Below are 26864 nucleotides of genomic sequence, written 5' to 3' on the forward strand. Positions count from 1 at the left end.
GGAATGAGGAGGAGGATCCTCCTTGCAAGCTGCTCCCTGGAAGCCAGCTCAGCTTTCCCATGAGCTCAAAACCCATGGCATAACCTGCAGAGCCTGGAGAATGCCATGGTCCTACAGGCACACCGGCCGTTCTCAGGGCAGACACGCTAATGGGGAAGCTCCTTCCTCCCCCTGAGCCTCTTCCACCCATTGTCCATCTGCTATGGCGGACGGGGAACCTCCAAACCCTTCCAGCAACAACCAGCTGCCTCCCAAACGGCCGTCCCAGCCTCCCAACCTGCAGTGATGCTTACAATAGCGCTGATCCCTTCTCCTCCTTCGGGGACTTTGGGAAAGGCATCGTAGATTGAAGACACGTAAGTTATCACGGATTTCTCATCCGGAGAGGGGACGTCCACATCTGGCAAGGGGGAAGCAGAAAAGCAGTGAGGAACGGGAGCGGCTGGAGAGGTCGGCATGTCCCTGCACCATCCGCTTCCCCCGGCCACCCACCTTCGGCATCCAGTAGCCGCGTGACCCCCAGCCGCTCGGCGATCTCAAAGGCCTGCTCCAGGTTCTCCCGGTTACTCTGGATCTGCACCCTCTCCATGTCCACCAGATCTGGCCTGCAAGACACACGCCAGAGTCACAACATGGCACCACGACATTGGTAAAGGTCAAGGCAGGCCTCTGCGCTGCCCTGGTGAGGCCACAGCTGGAGCACTGGGTCCAGTTCTGGGCTCCCCGGTTCAAGAAAGACAAGGAACTGCTGGAGAGAGTCCAGCGGAGGCCTCGGAGATGCTCAGGGGACCAGAGCATCTCTGAGCTGAGGAAAGGCCGAGAGCCCCGGGGCTGTTCAGCTGGAGAAGAGCAGGCTGAGAGAGGAGCTCAGCAAGAGCTAATGGGCAGGGGGCAAGAGGATGGGGCCAGGCTCTTCTCAGTGGGGGCCAGCAACAAGACAAGGGGCAACAGGCACAAACTGGAACACGGGAAATTCCATCTGAACACGAGGAAAAACTTCTTTGCTGTGAGGGTGGCAGAGCCCTGGCACAGGCTGCCCAAGAGGTGTGGAGTCTCCTCTGGAGACATTCCAAACTCCCCTGGACGCCATCCCTGTGTGACCTGCTCTGGGTGACCCTGCTCTGGCCCTAAATGATCTCCAGAGGTCCCTTCTGACCTCTACCATGCCGTGATGTGCTCTTCCCAAGCATCCACCCCCCAGCTATCTGGCAGAAGAGATAAAAGGTAAGAAGAGACATTGCTCCCTGCAAGCCTCACCTACATCTCCAAGCAATCCACACCATCGCCAACCGCAGCGGTGGGACGCCTGGGAGGTCCCAGCCCTTCCTCCCACCCAGACGATGCTCTCCGCTGCTCCTTCCTGCCTACCTGTATCTGTGGATGAGGGCGTTGAACATCTTCCCATCGCTCCAGCATGATGAGAAGTTGGTGCACTTCACCCCGATGTAACCCGCCGTCACCTTCTGTGTCCACAGAAGCAGCTTCTCCTTGGCTGACATATCCCCCGACTCCCCACTGATGTAGATGTCAGAGATCTGTAAGGAAGTGGCAGAGCCATGGGGTGATGCAGGTGGAGGAATGACCACCAGGCACCTCCAGCTCCTATGAACTTGCCCGAGATATGGCAGCTGCCAGGAAGGGCAGGAGGAAACTCCCAGTCACCACGGGGGACAGGGGACCCCGAAGCCAACAGATATGGGGATGGACCACCGGATCTGCACCAGGGTGACGAGGTGCGGTGTGGTTTGGGCAAACTGGAGATCCCGGCACACGAGGGAGGCACAGCCATTTGCCAGCCCCATCTCACAGGGGTACAAGGTGTTGCCTGGCCACGCGTGCAGCCCAGCTCAGCCCTGCCGCCACCGGAGCCACCACCGCCGGACCTCGGCTTCCTACCACCACCGAGCTCACTGAGCTGCTCCTCTGCCCGGGCTGTGCTCTCGGGAGCGGCGGTTGCCACACGTGCCCGGAGCCCACCGGCGAGCAGCGCTGTGCAGCCGGCAGCCTGTGGCGTGCCCCGGCACATTATGCCAGCACCATGTCCCCCAGCCAGGGCTTGGGGCACACCTCGCCGGGAACACACTGCCCTGGCGCGACGGGGACCAGGCGGGTCTCTTCCTGCCCCGAACACGCTGTGCCGACAGCAGTGCTCCTGCACCCTCCTGTACAAACCCGCTCCGCTGCCCGCTCCTGCCCAGCGCCCACCGAGAGGAGCCCCAGCACCCTGGGACACCCGGGGCTCATGCAGGAATGGTCAACCCCACCCAGCAGCACCCATAGCTGGGCGGTGGGGGAGCACCCAAGAGGGGACCACCAACGCCACCCCTCGCCGGGGCAGCCGGCATGCTGGGGGATGCTCCAGCTGGAGCATCACATTGTTAGAAACTAAAAAACAACTTAAAAAGTGGGAAACGGCACTCAGAGGTGCTATCTGAGAACACGTGTGGGGTAGAGGTCTCTCCCCGACCTCCAGCCAGTGGAGCTGCTTGGAGCGGAGCTACCAGCTCCATCCCAGGGGGAAAGGGAAGGATGAGGAGAAGGCTGTCGCGTCCCCCACTCTGCCTCGCTCCGAGATGCAGGGGCAGGGGGTGCTGGTGGCAGGGGTGCTGTGACCCACTTCCCCGACAAAAGAGACCGACAGCCACAGACCCCTCTTAGACAGACGCCCAGGACCGGCTGCAAATCCCAGACTCGCACGTGACAAAACGCACGTGTCTCCGCATGCCAGCATATTTCTGATTGGCACGGCTTCCTCCTCACCCATCCCCCCCCCTCCCCCCAGCTCCCCAATTAGTACAATTACCTCCCCTTAATTAAGGGGCAGACAAAGGGGAGGATGTGAGCCTCACGTATTTTCCGGGGCGCCTGTGGAAAGGCAAGGAGGGCTGGTTGCTCGCTGGATTTCTCCTCCCGGCACTGCAGGGAGAAGGTGTGCCAGGACCCAGCCCTACCCGCCGCCACTCCAAGCCCACTCCGCCTGGAAAACACCCAGTTGCTTTATTCCCCCCCAAAATACAGCCAGTTGGGTGCTGGCATTGCACGGATCCCAGCTGCCAGGATCCCTTTGCAGGCAGGCGGCAGGGAGCTGCAGGATTAGCCGTCTCTCCCGCCGGCGGGGACGGGGAGGATGCTGCCGAGGCACGGCACAGCCCGGCAAGCGGCGGTGTAATTGGTATGCCGCAGCTCACCTCCCTCTGCCGAGCCTGATACGCTCATCACACACAAAACTGCTCTTTGTCAGCCGCTGCCACACCACCGGCGCTGCCTTTAACTCCTCCAGCCCCGGGGGCCAGGTTTCCTTAGGGATGCCGGGACCCGGCACCAGAGCCAGGATGGACAGGGTGATACGATGGGCAAGGAGCAGGATGGGGCCCTCCACGCCTGCAGGGAGCATGGAGGGACCCACAACCCTCCACCTGCCCAGCACCCCCTTATTGATTACCCAGCGGCTCTTAATTAAGAGAGGAATGAAACCTTCTGCAAACCCTCCCATCGGCTGTGCCCCACCTGGGCTCTCCAGTGCCGCTGCCCATCGGGGAGCTCCTCATGGCACCCATCTCAGATAAATCCTTTATTTTTAATCACTCACACAGCACTGGGGTTCTCCAGCCGCTGGGCCTTTCCCCGAGGGCATCCTTGCAGGAGAACCCTCCTAGAGCCGCGCTTACGGAGGTGCAGGATGCGGCACCAGCTCCACCCTCCTTTCTTCACATGTCTGTGTCAGGACAAAGATTTAGGGAGGCACCAGCGAGAAGAGAGAGCAGAAACTCACAGGACCCGGGGCCAGCCCTTTCCAAACCCTTCCAATATCAGCCTTGGACATCAAGCAACCGGTGGCAACTGAAGGCTGGATGGTGGCCGCGACACCAGTCCCAACCCAGCAAAGGTATCGGGGGGCCACAGCCCCTTTCCTGCCCCCCCAACCACGTGCTTGTCCCAGGGCGTGCGGTCCCCAGCCAAACCCTACGGTGCCTTCAGCCCTGTCACCCCCAAAGAGCCACCTCCAAACAGCAACAACGGACTCCAAACCCAAACACAGCATCATCCCCTCTTCTTCCTCCTGGAGCCCCCCCAGAGCAGGCAGAGACCCTGCACCTCCATGTCCACCCACAGGCAGGTGACATCCCAAAGTCGCACCCGACCACGCAGCCCCGAGGGCATGTGTGACATCAGTGACCGCAAGCAAGATGATGATGGCAAATGCAATGGCACCGAGAGCCCGCGTGACTGCTGGTCGCAGCTGCCGGCAAGAGCCACTCTCCGACCACCCCTGCCGGAGCAGAGGACAGGACGGCTGGTCCCCGGGGGATGCTTTCCCAGCAGAGATGCTCAGAGGGGAAAAGGCATCACAGGAGCTTTTTGCACCAATCATCCTGCCCACGCTCAGCTCAAGGTTGCACCTCACCAAGACGACTGTCCCCAGGGGCCACCAAGACCTGGGGTCCACTGAACCAGGTCCCCCCACCCGGCTCCAAAAAGGGGGTGAGGGTACACACAGACACTGACCATTCCTCTGGCCGTCCCCGAGCTCCCCCTCCGAGCCCAGCTCTCCGCAGCAAGCCTGTGGCCACCTTCAGGAGACACCGTGGTCGCATTGGCTCCAGCACCCTTGGCTGGCCGACGTGCCGGGTCGCTGCCGTACCCCGAGGAGCTCCAGGCCATGCCGCCGCTGCGCCCGCTGAAGGAGGACGGGCTGCGGGAGACCGGCAGTCCATGCCCATCTCCCTCCCCAGCCCGAAACGATGGCAACCCTGAGGTCCTCCCCACACTGGGGTTTTCCAGCTGATCCACCATGGGGGACGGCGTAGACAGCTCGGAAACAGTGCCTGGCTCTGCTGTGGAGGAGCAGGTCCACGCGGCACTGGAGCCGGGATCATTGCTGCCTCCTCTCCCCCAGGCATCCGTGGCACTGCCGGCCCCTGGCTCCCGGCTCTTTGCTGACTCCTGGCTGGACACGGCGCTCACTGGGGACAGGACCCCCTCCGTACGGCCATCGGTGTCCCCGCGCACGGGCAGCAGCACGGCCCGGCGATTGCCTGCACCGCTCCTCTGCAGCTCGACCAGCCGGCTCACCGCCTTCTCGCAGCCCTTCTCGGCCGGGTTCTCCAGCAAGCGAGCGATGACGGTGGTGCCTTCCTCTGGGGAAGCCCCCGCCGCAGCCGGCTGCCGCGGCTCCAGCACCAGGCGAGCTTTCTGCACCTCTCCCTGAAACCGCTCCTTCACCTGCACGATGAGCCCGGGGTGCAGGGACGCAGGGTTGGGGTCTCCCCCCACCGGCTCCTCTCCTCCCTTCTGCCGCGGGGCTGCCTTCCACTTCAGTGCCTCCTCATCCTCAGCCACCTCCGGGGCCGGGGGCTCCTCCTGCGGGGCTGCCTCCGGCATCGCTCTCCTCTTCCCCCTCCGCCTCCGTTTAAAGCGGACCCTTTTTTTGGGAGACAGGGGTGCCTTTCCCACGGCTTTTTCCTTTGGCTCTTTAACGCAGCCCAGAGAATTCCCCATCTCCTCCTCCTCAGTGCCGGCTGTAAGGCAGCTAAGCGAGTCGCCGGCTCCCGAATAAATCCCGAGCCGGGCTTCATCGGATCAAACGCACGCCGTACACCGTGCCGCCGACCACCCCTTGCCGCCGCTCCCTCCCGCCAGCCCTGCCGCCGCCGCCGCTCCAGACAGCCATCTTACAGCCTGGGCGCTGCGAGAAGACAAATTCAAAGCATCTCACTGCAGTTCAGAAATCACTTGACCTAAAAGCAGAGGGAGCGGGGATTGGCTGCGGCGTCCTTCTCTCCAAATATGAGGTAATTGGAGCACGGCCCTCGCCAACACAAACAGGGAGCAGGAATCAGGCGGCGGAGCTGGGAGGGGGAGCGGGAGAGGCTGGGGAAGGGATGGGGTGGGGGGATAAAAAACACAAAACCCGGGGAAGGTTGGCAAAAGGTAGCATAAAGGAAGGGGTGGGAGAGAAACAGGGGGAAAAAAAAAAGCAGGGAGGAGTCAGAGCGGCTCTGCACGCACGCCGGGGACGCGGGGCTGCTGCGCTGGCTCCCGCAGGGGTGCTCCGCTCCAATTCGGGAGGTTTGCTCCTTCCTTCTTAATGCTGAGACCGGCTGACGAGCCCACCCTCCTGCCAGGGCGCAGAGGGGCAGCCCCGGGTGCCCTGGGGACCCAGTGTCGCTTCGGGAGCCACAGACGCGGGGTCCCAACAGGCTGCGGCAGCGCCGATGCTCCCGTCCCAGCCCGGCCCCACGTCCTGCCCCAAACGCCGCTGAGGGCAGGGGTTCGAGGAGCGTGCAGCATCCCGACTCCTCTTGCCAGCTCGGAGGGACCACAGCAGGGTAAGACATGCCAAAAGCAGGGACGAGACAGAAAATGGGGAGCAGGGGACACCAGCCCACGCCAAAGCTCCCCCCAGGGCTCTCCCAGCCGCCTGCCCCCGGGCAGCGGCACTGGGACACCGGAGATTAAGAGGTTCACAATGGAGCCACAACCCCAGAAAAAATCCCGTTAGCGCAGCAGGGAGAGGACGCGCAGGCTCGCCGGCACCAGCCCAGCTCCCCTGGGGCCCCCTCGTCACCCACCCTGTCCCCAACACCCGGGTGACAGTGTCCCCTCCCAGCTGAGCATGGAGGGGACCCAGGACTTCTTGATCTCCCCTCCCTGGTCTCCTGCAGCAGAGGACGCACCAGGGCAGGGCCACCTCGAGGACAGCGGGGACAGGATGCCACCAGCCAGGGCCCCACCAGAGATGACAGTGACTCATCAGCATCCAGACCCTGCTCGACCCCGGCTGCTTCCCGGGGCCAAAACGCCGGCAGAGCGCCTCGTCAGCAGCCTGACACCCAATTTATCCCCGTGCTCCCCCCAAAAGGCGCTGCCCACTCATCCTCCAAAAAGGAAAATCTTCCTTACGAGGTCTCAAAGCCAGCGCTGGTCTCGTCTGGAAGATGCCAGTGGGGATACGGCAGGGAGCCGGGACACAGCAGCTCCCACGGGGCTCCGTCCCACAGCAGAGACAGCCCCAGGGCTAGTGCCACATCGGCAGAGACAGCCCCAGGGCTAATGCCACATCGGCGGAGACAGCCCCAGGGCTAGTGCCACATGGCTAACAGCAGCTCCGCTGAGCAAGCCCCACATGCCAACGCACTGGTGGCATTACAGGCCACGCATCGTCCCCCTGAGGCCACCAAAGCTACAATAAGACAATTTGAGGCTCTTAAAAACATGAGACCCCGTTCTGCAGCACACGATTGCTGGAGATGGTCCTAAGTGCGTTCCCCAGCTGGGTCAGAAAGCTTCTCCCGTCCCTGTCCTGAACCACTGTCCTGCAGCTGATGTTTTCTATCCCAACAAAAGATCCCGTGGCTGCACCGACCACCCAAAGGGCCGGGAGCGCTTCGGGATAACAGCCCCACACAGGCATGAGCTCAGCCTGTCCCCCCCCCGCCCCCTCCGAATCTGCTCTTCTCCTCCAGAGACTCAGCTGAGCAAACAGCTACCACCAAGAGCCCTGGTGCCAACCGGGAGGCCACCGCACACAACCCATCATTAACGATTTCATTACGTAAATGATGAGAAAAGAGCATTGCTACTCTCCGACACCGGTCTCCATGACACTGCGACGTGTGCTGATCCTCCAGACCGATCTGCGAGCTGGCATCGCCACGAAACACGCAGAGACAACGCGCTCCCGCCATCCGCCCCGTGATCCTTCAGGAAGAAACTCCCGACCTACCTGGAAATGGAGGATGATCGTCCATATGAGCCCCAGGGTGAGCTTGGGGTTGCCGTCTGTAATGTCATCGTTGCGGATGTTCACCAGTTTCACCTGAAAGAGAAGCAACAGGGTCAAAGTTCCCCACCAAGCCCAGCCATGGAGGGCATGTCCCCATCCACCCTGTCCCCGGGGCCACTCCAGAGGGGAGTGGACGCACAAGACCCTGGCATTTCCCAAAGAGGCAGCGAGGCCACACCGTGTGCCGCCTTGGGAAGGGGGGAAGGAAGGATTTTTCACATCTCCAGCACTCTCCATCTAGAAGCACTTTCCCAGCACTTAACGGCTTTATTTCAGCTCGCGTGGAAAAGTGCCTCGTCCCCGAAGCCCTGCGCACTAGTGCATAATTTAATAGCTACAGACCACAGAGCATGGGTAAAAGAGGATGGCCCAGCTTTAATAACTCCCTCCTGGGTTCAAAACCAAGCTGCTAATCAATCAGCCCTAACAAAGGCAGAAAGGTTATCACTGCCCTCACCCAGGGTCCTTCCGAAAGCCCCCGTTCCTGGCAGACTCCGGCCCCACGCGCTCCCAGAGCTGCTCTCTCCCGGCTGCTTTGCTCGAGGGGTGGTTTAAAGGCATGGGCAGTCCCCGAACCCCACGGAGATGCCTGCAGCACCAGCAGCACCACCCTCGGTGCTTCCAGCAGCTGCAAACCGGAGCGATGCTGCCCGGCCACTGCCCCTGCCCTCCTCGCAGCCGCCTTCCCGGGAGCTGCCACGTGCTTTGGGCTCCCCACGGGGGTGTTCCCGCTCCCCAACACTCAGTGGGACCCCACAATCTCTAGCAGGAGCATCTGGGGTAAGACGTCCCAGTAAAGCTGCTGCCACCCGGCCATCACGCTTCAAAGGAAAAAGCTGTTTCATTCAAGTAGAGAAACAAGCTCCCACGAGCCGCCGGCAAAATGTCTCTATCAAGGGGCTGGGGAGGAGCGGGGGGGGGCTGGAAGCGGCTCACCCTCCCTGGAATGGGGCATGTGCTCAAATTTATTCAGTGCCCTCAGGCCAGCACAGAGAGAAAAATCTCTGCTTCAGCATGAACTGGTACAATTTATCATCGTCTCTCGGCGTATCTGGGGAGCATCGCGGCGGGGAGACCTGACGGAACAGGCGGAACAGGACACCCGGCCCCCGGGGCTGCGGGGGTTTCACCTGCAGAACCAACAAGTCTGGGGATGCATCCCACTGCTCCGGGCGGGATCTGCCCGCGGGGGTGGAGGATGCCTGGTCCCTACCAGCCACACAAGCGCTGTGGATCCAGCACCTTCCAAAAAGCTCGGCGGAGGGAGCCTGCCCTCCGAAAGCCACAGGGCGGTGCTGCCCAGGGGCAGCACGGGGGGACAACACGTCCGTGCTGCCGTCCGGAGCGGTGATGCCACCCAACGAGGCACCCAGCTGTGCCAGCGCCGAGGCCATGGCAGCGTGGGGCTGGGCAGGAGCCAGCTGCCCCCTCTGCCCCGAAGCTGGTGGGAAGGTACGGACGTGCCACAGCTGCCCATCCCCACCGCCGGCATCTGTCGGGGTGAGGCTTTTGGGGTGCAGAAGTGACCGTCTGTGACGTTTGCAAAACCCTTCCCAGAACTGGAGTCTGGTCCCTCATTTTGGTACCAGCTTTTGCACCGCATGGGTGGTTCTGAGAGTGCGCAACGTCTGCGGGGAAAGTCCCTCAACAGCCGTCCTCAACCGGCACCGCCGTGATGAGCACACCCCGGCACAAGGTGATGCTGCTTCTCAACACCCTTCCCAAGAGCCCTCCCCAGGAGAAAGGACCACAAATCACCCAGCTCTGCGTCTGGATGAGCCTAAATCGGCCCTCACCTGTCGCTGCTTCAGGAAATCCAGGGCAATCTGCACGTTCTGCAGCCGGTGGAAACGCATCCGCCCCTTCTCACGCGGCTGCAAGAGAGAAGTGATAGAAGTGGGTTCATGGGGCCGCGGCCGGCAGCCCCGGCACACACAGCCGCCCCCCGCATGCCCCGGGAGCCACCGGGCAGCCCCCCGCGCTCAGCGTGCTGGCGTGACCCCCCCGTGCACCCCACACATCCGCTCTGTCTTCTTGCTCTGGAGGCAAATGAAGGCATTGCTATGCACGATACTGCAAGAGCAGGGAAAAAAGCCATGGTGGGGCACGGAGGTGGGGAGACCCTGAGACTGTCACCTCCTCAGCGTGCCACGAGAGCCCACAGGGACACGTCCAGGCTCTGAGCTGGGCAGCACACGGCTGCCGGCAGGACTGGCTCGGCCTCTCGATCCCAGGGCAGGATCTCACCCACCCCGTGGTCAGCCAGACAAGAGGGCTCAGCAAAAAAGAGATGTACCGAGCAGGTACAGAATATGACCCATCCAGGTGGAAGCAGAGCAGGTCTGCTCCGCAGCAGGACGCGGGGACCCGGGCGGGGACCGGCCACGGGTCCCCACTGACAGCAGAGAAACCCCGACCTCAGCATCAGCCCCTGCAGAGCTGGCTCAGCTCCCCCAGCACGCAGGCAGGGGCTGCTGCCCAGGCACCACCTCTGAACCCTTGGGGAGGGGAGAAAGGAGAGCCCTGGGCTCTGTTCATCGCCGCTGCTGCAGGGGGGGATTGTCTGATGTACCCGATGGCTGAGCTGTGGCTCGGGGAAGGGCACGGGATGCTGGGTCTGCTCCAAATCAGCAGAAGGGGGACGATCGATGCCCAAATCCTGATCCCAGCCTCAACATGAGGCATCACCAGGATGCTCTGACCCACGAGGACACCCCAAGTCCTCCGAGTCACCTTCCGTCCCCAGCCTGAAGGGTAAAAGCTGTCCCTGCAAGGGGAACATCTCCAGGAAGGTGCTACAGCCCCAGCTCCTCCTGCGCTGCTCCAGGAGGGAGGTGACACTGTGCACCAGGGAATGGTCACCCAGAGCAAGGGGGCTGGAAAACCTACCTTCTCTTGCACCTGAGCAAGGTTTTGGGGTCCGGCCCCGTGGGGGTGACCCTCGGCTGGGGCCAGGCTGTGCTCCCACCTCCACTCACATGCACGGGGTCACCGGTTGCACCCGGGACCCCACGGTGACACCAGCCCCACGAGAAGGTGCCCGTGCCCGGAGACTGTCCATGCAGTGTGAGGTGACCAGGCGTCACCGCGGTCCCCCGAGGGGACGCGGCTGGCAGCAGCGTGCAGGACCCGTCCCTGTCCCCTCCCGCCCCGTGGGGGGGACACATGCTGTCACACCAGGTGGGTGGCGTGCCCTGACTGCGGGCGACACTGCAGTGAACGCCCAGACAATCCAGTGAACACAGCCCGGTAACGAGGACCGCGGCAGCGGGTGCCTCTCCGCTCTTACAGCTTCCCCTCCGCAGACCCTCGCTCGGGGCGAGCAGGGTGGGCTTTGTCAAAAACCCCGGCCAAAACCCAAGCGAGGGGAAGGTCGGAGCCCCGGCGATGCTGGGCTGCACTGGACTATCTGGCGGCACTCCAGCGTCCGCCGGGGATGCGCTGCAGCCGGGGCAGACTCAACCTACTTCTTCATCATCATCATCTTCCTCCTCACGCTCTTCGCTGCTTGCACGGCACCAGGCCGGCGCTCTCACCAGGCGAAGGCTCCGCTGAGCTGGCGGCTCTATTTGCTAACGAGGAGGGGAGGGAGAGTGGCGACGGGAGGGTGACACAACAGGGAGACAGAATGGAAACCAAAATGCAACAACACGCAGGTAAATGGGAAAAGAAAAGAGCGGGGACGAAGGCGGCCGGATCTCCGGCACACCCTGGGCTCCAGCGGGGAAATTTCCCCCCGGCTTTGGAAGGCGGAGCAAAGTGAAGGAAGTGTCTGGATCACAAGGAGCTCGATCCAATTTTTCAGCCCCCACAAAAACTGATTTGGCATCTCTGGAGGGTAACGGAGGGAGGGAGGGAGGGAGGAGATCTTTACCCAGATCCTATTTTAGGGGAAAACTAAAATAATTCCTGCTGTGCTACCCTGTTGTAGCAATCAGGATCTTCTCAGAGCTGAATGAGTGTGTCAGTCTGAGGAGGAGGAGGAGGAAGGAGGGGGACTCTACGACGCTCCAGACGCAGGAAGAGGTTTGCACGCTGCCGGCTGCTACGAATCCAGCTCGTGCAGGAGCCGAGCACGGGGCAGGAGTGCCAAATCTGAGCTAAACTGTTGGGCGCGCTGTCACAGAAACACTTTTAGTCAAAGCCACTATTATCCATTATTTTAAATACGGAGCCAAATCTAGAAGATGAAGGCGTGTAAGCCTGCACAGAAAGAGGGCTCTACCCGGCGCACCGTAAGCCAGCGGTTTTAATCCCATGTTTTGGTGGTAACCAAGAGACCAGCCTGGGGAACATGGGTTTGAGTGAAAATAAATAAAATATAATAATAATAAAAGAAATAAAAGAAATGATAATCATAGAAAAAATAATAATAAAAAAAACTCAACAAGAGACATTTGAAAACAAAACTATGGCATAAGAAACGACAGCTGACGTCTGGGAGCGGAGGGGAGCAGGGGGAGGACGGAAGGGGGTTCTGGGGGGGACACAGCAGCATCGCTGCCCAGCCTTGGGGACTTACCAGCTTCACTCCCGACAGCACCTCCAGGAGGGAGATGAGGTTGTGGCCATCTCGCAAGTCTTCGTAGAGGTCGTTGATGTGCTTGCGCACCTGCGGAGCGCCAGGGAGGAAAAAGCCATCAGAGTCGCTCGCCCCGCTGCGCTCTCCCGCTGCCCACAGGAATGCGGCAGGGAGGCGGTCGCGTCTCCAAGCAGACGTCTCCCTCCAAACCGCGTCCGTTTAAAATGGTTATTCCAGAATTATTATCGCTAAGGAAAGCGGCCTCCTGTTTCCCAAACGACCCGGCAGAAGCTGCTGCCAATTTCACGCACGAAATCAAACCGTTTAAACCCCCCGCGCTCCAGGCGACCCCGCAGTGTTGCAGGCAGAGCCCTGCGGGAAGGGCGGCCCGGTCCTGAGGCGGTGGTTTAACTGCTCACGGGGCTTTACAGCGCCTCCCGAACCACGGCACGGAGCTCCCACGCGAGAGCAGGGGAGATCTCTGCGGGGCAGCGGGGCCTCTGTGCCGGCTCTTCCCCCGGGCACCCAGACCTTGTCCCGGGGTTTTACCCAGCTGGGAATGCCCAGACGTTTTCCCACAGCAGCCTCAGCCTCAAGATGTTTCATTTTTCCCTCCTTTGTAAGATTTAGAAAGGTTTGCAAAGCTGGCAGGAAAATACAGCTGTGACACCTAATGCCCAAAACGATTTTTTTTCTTTTTTTTTTGTTTGTTTGGCAAATGGAGAATTGATTAAAAAACACCTGGCATTAACCAGGAGAAGCAGGAGGCACCTTGAGGTGCGACGTTAAACCTACGTCTGCAAGCATCTCCCTTTGCGCCCTTTGGGGCTCCTCTCCAGGCAGCAGCATCCTTCCGAAGACAAAAAAGCCCCTTTGCCTCGGCAAGGGGGGGCAGCCCCACGCCAGGACCCCTCCTTTGCCCCGGCTGCCCGTGACCCCCTGCGGGAGGATGGAGGGACCAGAGGCAGATGTAATGAAAAGGGGCTGCGTGGTGATGTTACAGTGCCCTCCAAAGGCATCGGCACATTTCCACTGCAACCGTCTCTGCTCCGAGTACAGACACGTATGAACGCTCAAATCCAATACAAAAATTCCTAGACACACACACAAAAAAATAATTAAAAAGGCATTTATCTGCCAGTCCTGAGCCAGAATGGACAGAGAGATGGTCATTTAACTGGTCTTATAATAAAATACATGACTCTTACCTTCATCAAGTGTTTATTGACCCATTTAGTGAAGGTTTTCTTTTGGACTCTGTCCCGTTCATCTGTCAAAAGAAGACAAAGGCGGCTCTCGGTCAGTGTTTCTCATGCAGAAACTCAAATGACTTTGAAATGAGGGGAAGAGACAGAGGCATCGCCGCTCGGTGCCAGGGCCGCCGGAGGATCCCGCGCCCGCCCGGGGAACAGAAGCAGCTTATTCACGCGTTAGTGCGAGACGGGGCCTCTCACGTGGCTCCGACGTCCCGCCGGGGCAGGGATGGAGGAGCACCCGCACAGCGAGAACAAAATACGCTGCTTTTTTTTGGGCGGAAAATAGTGTTACCCGAATAAAAGCAGCGTGGATGACTGGGATGGGTACAGCTGCAGCTGGCAGCGGCAAATGAACCTTCAAACCACGTCCCCCCGCCCGGGACCCCGTGCCTCCTCGTCCCCCGGGGCAGGCAGTGCAGGGCGGGAGGGGGGGGTTGCCCGAGCCCCCCCTGGCTTTAGGAGGGTGTCCCCCTCCCCTGCCCACCCCCGGGAGGTTTAACACATTATATAAACCCCACGGATGTCCCATAACAGGCCTCTGCTGGGCACCAGCAGCGCGTGCAATTAGCAGCTTATTCTGCCGCTGTATTTTTGGTTCATTGGATTGTCAGGATTTAAGGTTTATTTCCATCCCGCAGCTCAGCCGAGGGCGCCCTGGGCGGACGCTGGGAGCTCCGAACGCCAGCGGGACAGGGTGACAACGCGGGTCCCCGTCCCCGGGGAGCAGCAGGGGCAGCCCCCGGGGGGGAGGGGACGGGAGATTCGTGGTGACGCCAAAGAGCAACGTGGGACGGGGGAGCTGCCGGCAGGCTTTGCCCTGCCTGTTCTCAGTGCGAAAAATAACATCGTGTGAAAAACAAAGGCAAACAAGGCGAAAGGAGAGGGCATGAGAAGGGGCCACACCGCTGGAGGGTCCTGGGGGGTGCAGGGGGGTCCCACAGCCCCCACCTCCCCACGCCAGGGCAGTGAGGAGGGCTCAGGGCAACCCCGGCAGCCAGCCCTGTGCCCAATGGGATCGCCTGGTTTTAACAACATCACCTGGAGGAGAGAGAGCACCTCGGGACCGACCCACGGCACGCGACCCCAGGCTCCCGAGCGCTGCCCCGTCCAGCCCAGGGGATCCCCGGGATGGAGCGGGAAAGGACAAAACTCGTCACCCCAACACATCCCTGTGATGCCACGGTCCACCAGGCAGAAGCATCCCTTGCTTCAGTTTTAACCCAAATATCAAGAAAAGGGAAAAAAACCAGCATTTCTCAGGCCAGGCTCCCCAGCCGCGCTGCGTGTCCTGCCCAGGTGGCCCCACGTCCCCCTTCCCAGGGTGGGGGGTCCCTGCATTGGCCGGGCAGCCATGGCCCCGGGGACCCTCCTGGGATGAGGAAAACCTCCCCATGCCTCAATCCATGCAGATTTGAAAACACTATCAACCATCCCTCCTCCTCCTCACCCACCCCACGGCTTCCCCCATCCGAAAGCGCCGCAGTAAAACACGTGGCATGTCGCCGGTGAAGCCTTCCACACTTCCCCCCTCCATTCCGCAGCCACGGCACAGGATGCTGAAAACCACGGCCCACGGCCGCCCTCACTCCCCACCCCGGCATGGCTTCCCGGGATGATGCAGCCGAGCCACAGTGCCGAGCCTGGCACCACCGGCCGCTGCCTGCAATCGGAAGCCGCGTCACCCCCACGTGTTTTTGGGGACCTTTCCTTCACCCGCCCCCCCCCCCCCCCCCGAGCCACGGTGCTGGGTCCCTTCCCAACCCCGGCGTTGATTCGGGGTGGATAAAGCTTGAGCCGTGCCCTGGCCGCGGCATGGTGCCGGTGGCACAGTGGGGGCTGGCGGCAGGTAGGGACGGGGAGGGCGGCGGGTACTAACCGATGCAGCACATCCGGCACACCAGGCAGGCGCTCAGCCGCCTCTCCTCCCCGGAGAGATGCCACCTCTCCATCGCCCGAGCCCAGGATGGGCAACGCTGGCTCCCGGCAAAGCGGCGGCCGCCTCCTGGCTCCTGGGGAAGGGTCTTCTGGTGTCACCACCCGCTTCACCGACCTCGGAGCGGGTGTGGGTGGCTGATTTCTCATCCGCAGCTCCTCCCACCGCACCACTTCCTACACCCGCTGCCCCCGGCGCGGGCACCGGCCGTTCCTCCTCCGGGGCATGGCCGCAAAATCCGCCGCGATGCCAACGGCCGCTTCGCCCGCGCTTCCCCCGCTCCTCGCGCTGCTCCAGGTGCTGCCAGCCAAGGGCTACCACCGCCACGGCAGCTCTGTGCCAGCAAAATCCTCACCGTCCCGCCGTCCCGATGGCCGGCAAAGCCGCTCGGAAAGCTCCCAGCGAGGAAGGGCAGAGCTTCTCCCTCCTGCAAGCCAGCGGCTGGTGGTGCCGAGCGCGGTGCAGCTCCCGGCAGCAGAAAGCCGTCGGGCTCGGGGCGCGGACACAGGCTCGCCCCGCGGAGCCGGGCACCCAGCAGGCTCTTGGCTTGTTTCCCCTCGTCTTGTTTTCCAGTTAATTGCACTGGGGACGGGAGGGACAATGCCGGGCTGTTCTCCCCGCTCCCGCCTGCCCGCTCGCAGCTTCTTCCCAAATCATTTCCCGGGTCCGAAGTGCTGGAGCCAGGACCCGGCTGCAGCCCCGCTCGGCATGCGGGGAGATAACGGGGGCCTCCTTATCACTGCCTCTCTTCCTTTTCTTCTAAATATAATCCCTCTGCAGACCTTTTGCCGGCAGGAGCCCCATCGCCCCGGCCGGGAGGGCGAGAGGAGCCTGGGGAAGGTGGGAGCGTGTCCCCAAGCATCGCAGGGAGCACGTGGGGACGCCGGCGCGTCACCGAGTCCCCCACGGAAAGTCTGCAGCAAGACACTTCTGACGCCGGATCCCGGGGGTGCCCGCAGGCCAGCAGCTCCTTGGGGCGCTCCCTCTTCCCATCTCCTGCAGAAACTGGGGGGGTTTCCTCCTTTTTTTTTGCCCTGTTTCACCACCTTTGGGTGGTTCCTGGGCTCTCACCAGATTACACCTCCCCACTCCACACCCGCGCTATCGTCTGAGCTAATAATAATGCCCGGTTACTGCTTACTAACGATATTAAGGCATTGCAAGCTTATCTCTCCCTGGCTAATCTTTTCCAGAGTCACCCTGAAAAGCAACTTGTTGCAATTCCCCCGTGCCTGTCCTCTCCCTTCTCCATCTGGGGTTTGCTGCCTCCAGCCACCAAGAGCCACCCTGTGACCAGCCGGGGACAGCGAGCAGAGGGGATGGCCTGGGCAGAGGCAGGGCATGGCCAGAGGGAAGGTTACAGCGACCAAAGGAAATCTGCACCGCTCGGAAGACAAGCCAGGGGTGGGCGAGGGCAGGAGAAGCCAACTGTGGACCCTCATGTCCCCCCGCACGCAGGGCACGGAGCAAGGGATGGTGGCAGTGACACAGGGAACATCGCTGGTGAATGGAGACCCTGCTGCCAGCACCGGTGAGAACCACACTCAACTGCACGTTCCCGCGTGCCGCACAACCATGCGACGGCTCCCAGCACTGCCGATGCCATCGGAGCCGCACGGACGCTTCCAGCTGCAAAGCGCTTTCATGTTGTTGCTTTCCCAAGACTCGCAGAGACGAAAACCCCAATGAGCCAGGCAGCAACCCAGCCCGAGCCCCGCTGAGCCGCAGCCATGCCCATCCCTATCCCCATCCCTGGCAGAGCCTGGCCCCAGGGACCACTGCGCGACAGCCCGGGAGCGCTCCGAGACCTGCCCCGGCTGCTCCCCAGCACAAGCGAAGAGCGGGGTTCAGCTGCTGCATCTCTGTCCCAAACCTCTGCGGGACCATGCGCACTGTTCTGTGCCCTGCCCCCATCGCACAGCTCAGTCCACCGCATCCCCAGAAACGGGGATCCCAAAGGCTCTGGGACACCGCTGTCCCCCACGGCGGCAGGAATCCCCTGCAGAGGGGCCAGAACCAGCAAGGATCAAGGAGTGGAGGAGACCACCAAGGGGAAAGCGGGTTTTTAGGTTTTCCGCTCGCTGTCAGACCCCTAAGTGAACCCAGCTAATGAGGGGGAATGGGGATGACCATCCTGCCCCATAGTTGGTCTCCAGCACCCCAAAAATGGGGACATCGTCTAAGTACGGGAAGAAAAACTCCCACTCACCGCCCCGCCAGATCCCAGGCACTTGCCATGGTCACCGGGAGGGCTCCCGCAGGCACCGGGTGCCAGAGACCCTCCCACCACCACCCCAACGCAGACATTTCCCCCCCCGTTTGCTGGCGGCTGCCTCCGTCCTGGCAGCCTGCCTGTGCCCAGCAGCTCCCAACATGCCCAGCTGGGGGCTGCCGCTCCCCCCAGGATCTCTCCTCCATCGTCGCTGTCAGCCTCCATCACTGTTCACCTCCTCCTGCGAGAGCCCAGTCCCAGCCCTGGGCGCCGGCGGGACGGAGGGTCCCTGTCCAGGCACCCCGGGCTGGCAGCGGGCTCTCCGGTGCTGCCTTTGCCACCGCCAAGAGGGAGCCCACGGGGTTCTGGTGTCCCCCATCAGCTCCTTCAGCCTCTCCTGCTGGAAAAAAGCCTGGAAGCAGCTCCCAAACTTTCTGCTCATTAACTCCTGCTGAAGCCGAAGGAATACGGGACACGTCAGACGGGACAAGGCGCTGGACGAGCTCGCAGAGATCTCGAGGACATCTCCGAGCCCGTGCTCAGCGTGGAAGCAGCTCTGTGCATTAAATGAGAGCCAGCCTTGGGGTGAAGGGGGGTTTTGTTACGTATAAACGCCTAGAAACAAATTTTCAAAGTGTTGGAACCCATTGCTTTCACTTTGAGCTCCTTCAAGGCAAGCAAAGAACGGGAAAGAATGGGAATGCACTTTCTTTTTTTTAACGTGGTACTTTTAAGATAGGGAATACGCAAAAAAAACCTGTCTGGCTCAGGAACACGAGGTATTTAAAATGTGCTGGCTGCCAACCTGCGGGCTGACATAATCCATCATGATAACAGAGCCGACCGGGCAGGATTTACAGAACCTTTCGAAAGAGGGAGAGGAAACGGCGCCTGATTCAGCCTGGAAGAATGCAAGAGAGATACCTGCAGTGGAAAACTATCCAGCACCCGGATATTTAATGAGGGAGACACCTGAGAAGCGGTGATGCAAAGGAGACCCGGGTGGATGCTCTGCGAGCATCGCAGGGCAACAACACCTGCTGCAAGATGACTCTCGTCCTCCAGGACGCTGCGCCCGTGGAGCGGGTATTACCTGACCTTTACTGGGAAGGAGCAGTGATGGAAAACAGGTATTGAATATACTCGCTGCTTGCAACCCGGATTTTTTCCAAAAGGGACGGATTTCTGTAGGGCGAAGCAGCGGGTCGGCACGGTACAGGGAGCTGGGAGGAGACAGTCGTGTTGGGAAATGGCCAGGAGGTCCCTAGATGGGGCCCAGCACAACACTGCCCCGACACCGAGATTAATTAAGTGGACGGGAGACGGCGGGTCCACAGGAGGAATTGCCGCAAGGCTGGGTTTAGTGGGTAACAGGGCATATTCCGGCGTGTTTGTGCAATTCAGTCTCAATATCTCTCTCCCAAATAGTTTTAGGGGTGAAAGGAAGAAGCGTATCCCAAAGCAATATTTGGGGAAAACTCCCTGCATGCCGCCCAGGTTCCGCCATCCTGCTCCTTTGCATGGAAAAAGAGAAAGAAAAGGGGGAATCAGTCACGGTCGTGGGGAAAAAGCCCCATGCGGAGGCACAGGAGAAAACAAGCCCCACTGGAAAAAAAAGAAGAGGGAGGAACCAAAACAAACAAATCCCAGGAGGAAGAGGTCAGGACGGAGAAGGAGCTCCCGAGTCCCCATCCGGGGCCCGGAGCTATCGCACATCCCTGTAACGAATCCTCGCCCTCCTCGGGCAGCGGTCATGTGCGAGCCCTATTTTGGGAAACTGAGGCAGGGTGAGCCCCAGCTGCGCAGCGAGCCCGTGCCAGCGCTGGAGGAGCTGCCGGTGTGGGTGGCTCACCGGGAGGCTGCTGTCATGGCCCGGGGCAGGAGCCCGGCAGGCAGAACACTAGCCATGTGTTGTGGGCTTGTTCCGAGACAAAAACCAAAAAACCAGCCTTGTCCACAGCGAGACACCCCCATCCCAGCTTCTCCCACCCCCACGTGTGCTGGGAATGGGTGGCGAGACCAAATTTAGGCACCAAAACCTCTGCCCTCTCCCACCCCCCCGCCACATGGGGACCAGGGCCACCGGATGGATCCCTGTCACTGCGTCCTCATCCCTCCCCCCTGCCAGCCACGTCCGTCCCTGCCCGCGCCACGGCCACGACTCCCGGGGAGGGAAAACAAGCCGTGACCCTTGCCGGCGGCGCGCCGGCCATCTTAGTGCCTCACCCCCCCTCCGGGGGCCACCCCTACCTTCTCTGCTCCGGCTCCTCCAGTACAAGACGCCGGCGATGCCCAGGACGTGGCTCAGGACAAAGGCAGCAGGCGGCAGATAGGAGCTCTCCGAAAGAGGCATTGTCCCCTATTCCCGCCCCGTTGTCCCGAGCCTGGCTCCAAATTTCTTTCTCCCGTAGCTGCCGGAGCGCTCGGCATTGCCGGGAGGGCGAGGGGATGGGAGGTGGGGGGAGCGGAGACACTGCCCGCAGAAACTTCCGAAACTTCCTGCCTGTGCCTCTGCCTCCAGCTGGACGCGTCCCCGGAGCTGGCAGGGCTTGGGGACAGCCAGCGTCGCCGGGACGGGGCCAGGGAGATTTGGGAGCTTGAGGGGGGGGTAGAGGGAGAACGCGAGCGTCAGGCTGGCTCAAACATCTTTCCTCGGCGTTCACGCGGCCAAACTTCGTTCCCCCCCCCTCCCCCCGCCCAAGGGGGACGAAGTTTGGCCGCGTGAACACGGAGCGAAGACGTCATCTCCTCAATTTCCATTCCCAGCTGGAACGGCGGCTGCGGCGATGGGGGATCGGCGGGAGCAGCTGCTGTGCCGGCATCACCGCAAAACCCGTCTCTTCATGGGGGGCTCAGGAGCGGCACGAAACCTCATCCGCCCCCCCCGGTGGGTGACAAGCCAGCGTCCCCCCAGTCCACAGACTGGCTGACACACGGAGGGCAGGCGGGATGGAGCGGGGAGCGGCTGGCAGACGTGGGCAGCATTTTGGTGGCACTGGAGAGGCTGCAGGCAGCTGAGGGCTTGGTACCCCGGGCTGGACCCAGCGCCAGCCTGTTTGCAAGAAATCTCTGCCCAGTAAGAGCGAAAAAAGCCAAGGTGACCAAATTTGAGCTTCTGGGAGTCGGGTACCCCGAGCACTTTTCCCTCGCCCTCCCTGGATGCCCAGAGGTAAATGAGTCAATAGCCAGGACACCCCCAGAGCCCGGGGGAGACACCCACAGAGGACGCTCTAACGCGAAAGGCAGAGCCCCATCCACCTCCCGGCCCTTCCCGCGGCCGGGTGCCCCGCTCGCCACCAGCATCGCACCCCGCACGGGGGGACTTTGCAGCCCGGCCCCGTTTATTCGCGGTTAGCACGGTGCTAAGGCGTTCCTCCGGCAGTTTCGCTTCTTTTTCGGAACCGTTTCCGGCAGCGGAGGCACAGAAACGGCACAGGGAAACCAAGAACAACACGCCCTGCCGCGGCACAGCCGTTACCGCCCGGCCCGGCCGCCGTTGTAACCACAAGCGAAGCGGGTGGGAGGCTCCTGCTTTGCTCTCAGAGACCATCGTGTGCCGGGTCCCCCCACCAGCTCCTGGGGCAAGAAACTTGCTTTTAGAAAGCTGTACAGAATTAAATGCTCATTTTTTCCCTTTACCTTCGGAGAAGGGCTCACACAAGAGAGGGATGTTCTGCTGCCGGTGCTCGGCAGCGAAGGGGAAAGCCGTTAAGGCTCCGGAGAGAGCCGGGACCCAGGTTCACGCGTGGGACGGTGAAAGCACGCGAGGACCAGGGTGTCGCGCAGATGCGAGCAGAGATTTAAATTATGTTTATAACCCCCGAGCAGCTCCCCAGACCCAACAGCCACGGGCCGGCCGGGCCCAGCAAGAAAACTGTATGGAGCAGAACCTGATAGACCCAAACATCGCACCGTTCCGGGGGGAACCTGCACCCGCAACCTCCTAACGCCGCTCGGGCTAACGAGGCGGGCGATAGAAAACACACAGAATTACCCCGGGGCTCGGCGCTGTTGCAATAGATTTTCCAGAGCTTCAGCCCTGCCCGGATGAAAAATATCCCGGCATAGTTTTCATCTAAAGCAATCTGCTTTCTGTTAAGGCGAAGGGGAAGCGCCGCAGGAGTAACGACCTGTCGGCAGGCACGAGGCCACCATAAATGGCCCCGAGCAGGGCAGTTAGTGCCCTGGGATGTGCCGACGGAAAAAGCTACGGGAAGCAGGAGCTGGTTTTCCCCATCCCCTCGCCCCGGCGGCACCCATGGGGGCTCAGCCGCTCCCGTGATTCCCAGGTGCTCCAGGCACGGAGGGGCTCGGAAAATGCACGGAGCACGGCCAGCTGCTCCTGGCAGACAAGCCTTGGGGCAAAAAAACCTCTTTAAAGATATATAACCATATAGAAATATATATATTTTTATGTATATATAAACATACATATAAACAGCGTATATTTATATATATAAAAATACATAATATATATAAACATACGTGTAAATAACGTATATTTATAAATATAAATACATCCCCCCCCCGCAGCAGGACACCCCAGGGACAGCGGTGGTCCCCCTCTTCGTCCCACTCAATCTAACACTGTCCCCCCCCTTTCCCGTCCACGCTCCCGGTGTCGGCGCACACTCGGCACACGCCGGCCCGGCCGCCTCTCGCCGCTGCAGGAAGCCAACAACGGCAGGAGGTGGCCCATCCGGGGCATGGGGAGCCACCGGCGGGTTTGGGGGTGACCTGCTGGTGGCTGTGGGGGCCACCCAGCCCCGGATGCAGCTGCCACCCCCCCCCGCTCGCCCGTAGCATGTGGCTGCACACACACCCCCCACCCCGCCATGGAAACCGCCCCAAAACACAAACAGCTCGGTTTAGTTCCTTGCAAGGCGGCTTATTTCGGCTTCGACCGTCGGAAAGGAAAGGGGTGGGGAGAGGCCAGGCGCCGCCCGCCCGCGCAGGAATTTGGGGAGCGGAGAGGCTGTGCCCCCCACCCCCGCGGGGGGTCCCCACCTCGCAGGGCACCCCCTCGTTCCACAGGGTGCCCTGCGCAGCATCTCCCAGCCCCGCGCATCACCCAAAACAGCGTTACCCCCATCGCTGCCCCCTCTCTCCCCCAGGGTTTTAGGGTACCCCGCGGGATGGCTCTGGGCACACGGGCTGCCCCGGCCCCCCCCGCCTCTCGCCTGGAGCTGAGTCACCCCGGCTTGGTGGGGCCAGTCCCCCCCCGCCATGCGCCTCCCCGGTGAGTAATGCTCAGCCGACGGCCTCCGACGCCGCTGCCGGCTCCGGCATCTCCTTATATGACTGGGGAAGCTGCCGGGCAGCGGCACCCAGGAGCTGGGCACAGCCCCCGCGTCCCCGCCACCGCTCGGGGACGGAGACACCCCGGCATCGGGGTGGGCGATGCCACGGGGACGCTGCTCTGTCCCCTGGGTGCTGTGGCCTCCCGGGAGGCAGCCGAGACCCCGTGGGCTCCAGCCAGGGACCCGTGTCCCAGCCCCGGGAGGTGGCAGCCAGGTGGCACTGTGGAAGCGCCGAAGCTGGTGGCACCGGATGGTGTCGGGGATGGCGGCCAGAGCCAGAGCTGGCACCCGGCAGCACCGTCGCTGGGTGACGCATCTCCCAGGGACCTGCCGCTGCCTGTGGCAGATGGGGGTCCTTGCCAGTGCCCCCAGCCGAGCCCACCAAAGCGCCCCCCATCGCCCACAGCGGGTGTGCAAGCGGCCATGAGCACGTCAGGGGTTTCACAGAGGGGCCCCTCTGCACCCAACGGGGCAGTGGGGCCACCCCACGCCAGGCAGGGGACGCCCCACTCCCCCCAGCAGGAAAAAGGGCCCGTCCAACAGCGGTGCTGAGCACACACAAACTCGTGACTGCAGTACAGGGCCCAGGCTTCCTGCCCTGCTTCCTCTGCGATGCTTTCCCCTTTCTGCTGTTTTTTCCTCCTTTCCGGGAGCTTTAAGGGCAAACCTCGGTCACTTATGGCAGCGGCTGAGAATTGCCGAGGAGGGGAAGGAGACTCCGGGATTTTGGATCAGGGATGCCCAGGATAATGGCAGACACACATCACCCGCTGCTCCCCGGGGACAGGTCCCACCTGGAGCGGGGCGAGGAGCCTGCTCGGCTCTGGCCTCCACGGGGGCTGGACGGGGGGCACAGTGCTCGAGCAGAGCCACTGTGTCCCCAGCCCCAAGCCAGGGGACCGAGCGCATGCCCCAGACCCGGTGCTCAGCCGCGGTTGTTTCCCCCAGGACCACGTCTTTTTGCCCCTGCGAGACCCCGAGCTCAGCTAAACCCGCGGCCTCAGGCCCTCCTTGCAAACGGCGGCAAACGCTGCTGCGCACAGACAGGCAGACGGACGGATGGCTCACAAGACGCATCCCTGGCTGCCGAGCGCATCCGCACGTGCCGGCGCACCTCCTTCTGCCGGCAAGCACAGGCAGGGCCCCGCCGGGGCGCGGGGGCTCGCTCCACCCTGCCCGCGGCGCCAGCAGCCATGGGAAAGCAAAGCAAGAACAAAGATGACGTTTCTTATGATCCGGGCTATTAAAAAAAGAAGGTGGAACGAGGCAGGTCGCGGCTGCCGGCGCTGCCCAGCGCATCCCCGCAGGACGAGCTCCTCCGCTTCAACTGAAAACAAACAAACAAACAAGCAAGCAAAAAAAAAAACCAAAAACACAAAACCTCTCCGCGCCGGTGAATCACCCGCCCGAGCGTGTGCGGGCAGAGATGCCGATCCCCTCGCCATCCGGCGAGCTCCAACGCCGGGCCCTGCCTGTGGTGCCCCCGGCTCCTGGCAGAGCGGGCGCATTCCCTGCGTTAAAAAACATTTCCTTCTGGCTTTCATCATCCCCTGAGCAGCCGCGGCCCTGCCAGGAGGGATGGGGACAAGTCGGCAGGGTCCCACGTTGGCCCCTCGTTTGGCATCGCCGCCGAACGCCCGGGCTACAAAAGGTCTGAAAAAATGAGGACTATGAAACTGCCCGGGCAGCAACCGCTCCTCGTGGCGCTGGAAAAACCAACCTCCCCAGCACTGGGTTTTGTGCAAATAGGGGTTTTAACCCAGGAGAAGCGTCTGCGCGAGGGCTGAGGCTCCGAGCGCCCCATCGTCACCCCCCGGCGCTTGCAGAGGGAACTCAAGCTGGGGTGACCCTAAGGACCGGGGCAGCCCCGTCCAGCCCAGGGCCTGGGGGCTGTTCTGCACCAGCCCCCACCACTGACCAGCCGCTGCAGCGAGGGCAGCACAAGTGAATATTTAACTGCAAATCCCTCGGCAGAGGAGCTGCCCACGCTGCCAAAGGTCGGCTGGACGCAGCAAAGCAAGGGGAGAGGGAAGGGGGAGCCTTGGACTCCCCCCGCCCCATCAGCGGTAAAGTCTGAGCTCCGAGGAAGCGGGGAAAGGAAGCGCTGATGATAAGAGCGGAGATGTTCCCCTTTCCAGCAGACGTCTGGGAACTAAAATAAGAATTATATCTTAAAAAGGACAGACTTCCCTTCCCACAGCAGAGCTGCCGCCCTGCAGCCGGTGCTGCTGCGGGGCAGTGGGGGGGACAGGGGACAGGACCCCCAGGAACCCCTCGCTGCTGGGAGACGGAGGCGGGGGACAGAGATAAGATGGCTCGAGGTAAGGCTGGAAGCAAACATCATTCCGGCCGGTTTTCATTCTGCAAAGCAAACAGCCGAGCTGCGCTGCCACCTGCCCACAGCTTAATCATTCCCCAGCAGCGCGGCTCGGCCTCAACTCCTGCTCCCGGGCTGGAGGGGTGGAAATCCGGCAGTTATGGGGTCTACGGGAATGTGACATCCCAACTGGGGCCGTCCAAAGGGACCGACTCAGATGGGAATGGATGCAGCCAACAGGAGGACCCAGAGCCTCAAGAACCTCCAAAAAAAACCCAAAAGGAGACCATTTCCGTTCGTAGCACCAGCAGGGAGGTGGGCTCGCAGCTCCTGGTCCTTAGGGCACCAGCACGAAGCTCCAGCCTCCTTTCCTTGGTGGGGCTCGATTTTGGTGCCCCAGATTCAGCACCTTTCCCAGGGCAACCATAGACATCAACGCTGCCAGCTCAGTGTCCCCCTCCACGTGTCCCCCAAAGTGACCCCAGACACCCCCCCACACACAACACGGACCCCGGCAGATCCTCGCACCCAGATGGTGGCTTTGCTGAGCCACGTGCGCGCAATGCCATCCCAGACACGTCTCATTCAGACCCTCTCCAACACCGCCCGGGCTTTTGAACCCTCCCTCTCGGCCCGAAAGCGAGTGCGTCACGCTGAGGAGGTGGCGCGGGTGATCTCACCGCTTCTTTCCCAGTGCTAAAAACCCTCCATCAATCCACCGGCCCGGCAGCCTCCCCAGATGACTGCCGAGGCCGCTGGGTTTTTGCTGACGCAGCGGTTCAGGCATTATTTCATCGCTTCCCACTTCTCGGAAGCCTCCCCTGGCTTGTCACCCCTCCGAGGACGCTGGCAGGGAGCCGCACCACTCGCTCATTAAATGATGCCATTGAAACTCACGGCCACGCACCCCGGGCTCCGGGAAAGTGCTGAACCCCATTGAACCCCACTGAAAGAGTGGTCAGGCACTGCAACAGCCTGCCCAGGGAGGTGCTTGAGTCACCATCCCTAGAAGTATTTAAGAAACGTCTACATTTGGCACTTCAGGGCGTGCTCTAGTGACAGAGATTGTAGGGGGTTTTTTTGTGTGTGTATGGTTGGACTCGACGATCTCAAAGGTCCTTTCCCGTCATCAACTCAGCGGCATCACCCTGCGAGGAGAGGGCAGGGGGGAGCAGAGGACGGGGACACGGCCGTGGCTGGGTGCCGGGGCACAGGGAAGAGCTGCGCCTCGGGAGACAGACATCCAAGCGGCGAGGGCAGCTCTTCACGCAGAGGGAGCTGCTGGGCAAGAGGGAGGAGGCGAAGCCAGTGCCAGAGGCGAGGAGGATGTGGATGCACAGGGGGGAGGATCAGCAAAGGTCTCCTGGCACAAAACCCTTCTGCTTTTTGGGAGCGAGCAGCACCGTCCCAGCTCTGGGCGCGGAGGAAGGCTTGCTCGCACACCCACGTGCCAGAGGACACACACGTCTCCACGCTTTCCCAGGGGCCTGTGCTGACACGGTGAGGTGGCACCTTTCCCAGGCTGGGGGAGGAGGAGG

General features: G+C 61.7%; 1 protein-coding gene across 15 annotated transcripts in view; it reads right to left on the reverse strand.

Moving 5' to 3' along the window:
• Nucleotides 1-26864, reverse strand: part of MACF1 (microtubule actin crosslinking factor 1) — a 141106-nt gene that overhangs the window by 96971 nt on the left and 17271 nt on the right. For 13 of the 15 annotated variants that reach the window (XM_054223602.1, XM_054223607.1, XM_054223605.1 and 10 more), the window contains exons 2-8: nucleotides 13517-13578; nucleotides 12309-12398; nucleotides 9583-9660; nucleotides 7727-7819; nucleotides 1369-1535; nucleotides 493-605; nucleotides 294-400 (exon numbers count right to left, since the gene is read on the reverse strand). In XM_054223602.1, coding sequence (XP_054079577.1) covers nucleotides 294-400; nucleotides 493-605; nucleotides 1369-1535; nucleotides 7727-7819; nucleotides 9583-9660; nucleotides 12309-12398; nucleotides 13517-13578 — 710 coding nt within the window. Of the gene's footprint in view, nucleotides 1-293; nucleotides 401-492; nucleotides 606-1368; nucleotides 1536-7726; nucleotides 7820-9582; nucleotides 9661-12308; nucleotides 12399-13516; nucleotides 13579-15440; nucleotides 15529-19959; nucleotides 20321-26864 lie in introns of those variants that run through there. The other 2 variants (XM_054223601.1, XM_054223603.1) reach the window with 2 other exon arrangements.

Source organism: Rissa tridactyla, chromosome 18, assembly GCF_028500815.1.
Source record: "Rissa tridactyla isolate bRisTri1 chromosome 18, bRisTri1.patW.cur.20221130, whole genome shotgun sequence".
NCBI classification, from domain to species: domain Eukaryota; kingdom Metazoa; phylum Chordata; class Aves; order Charadriiformes; family Laridae; genus Rissa; species Rissa tridactyla.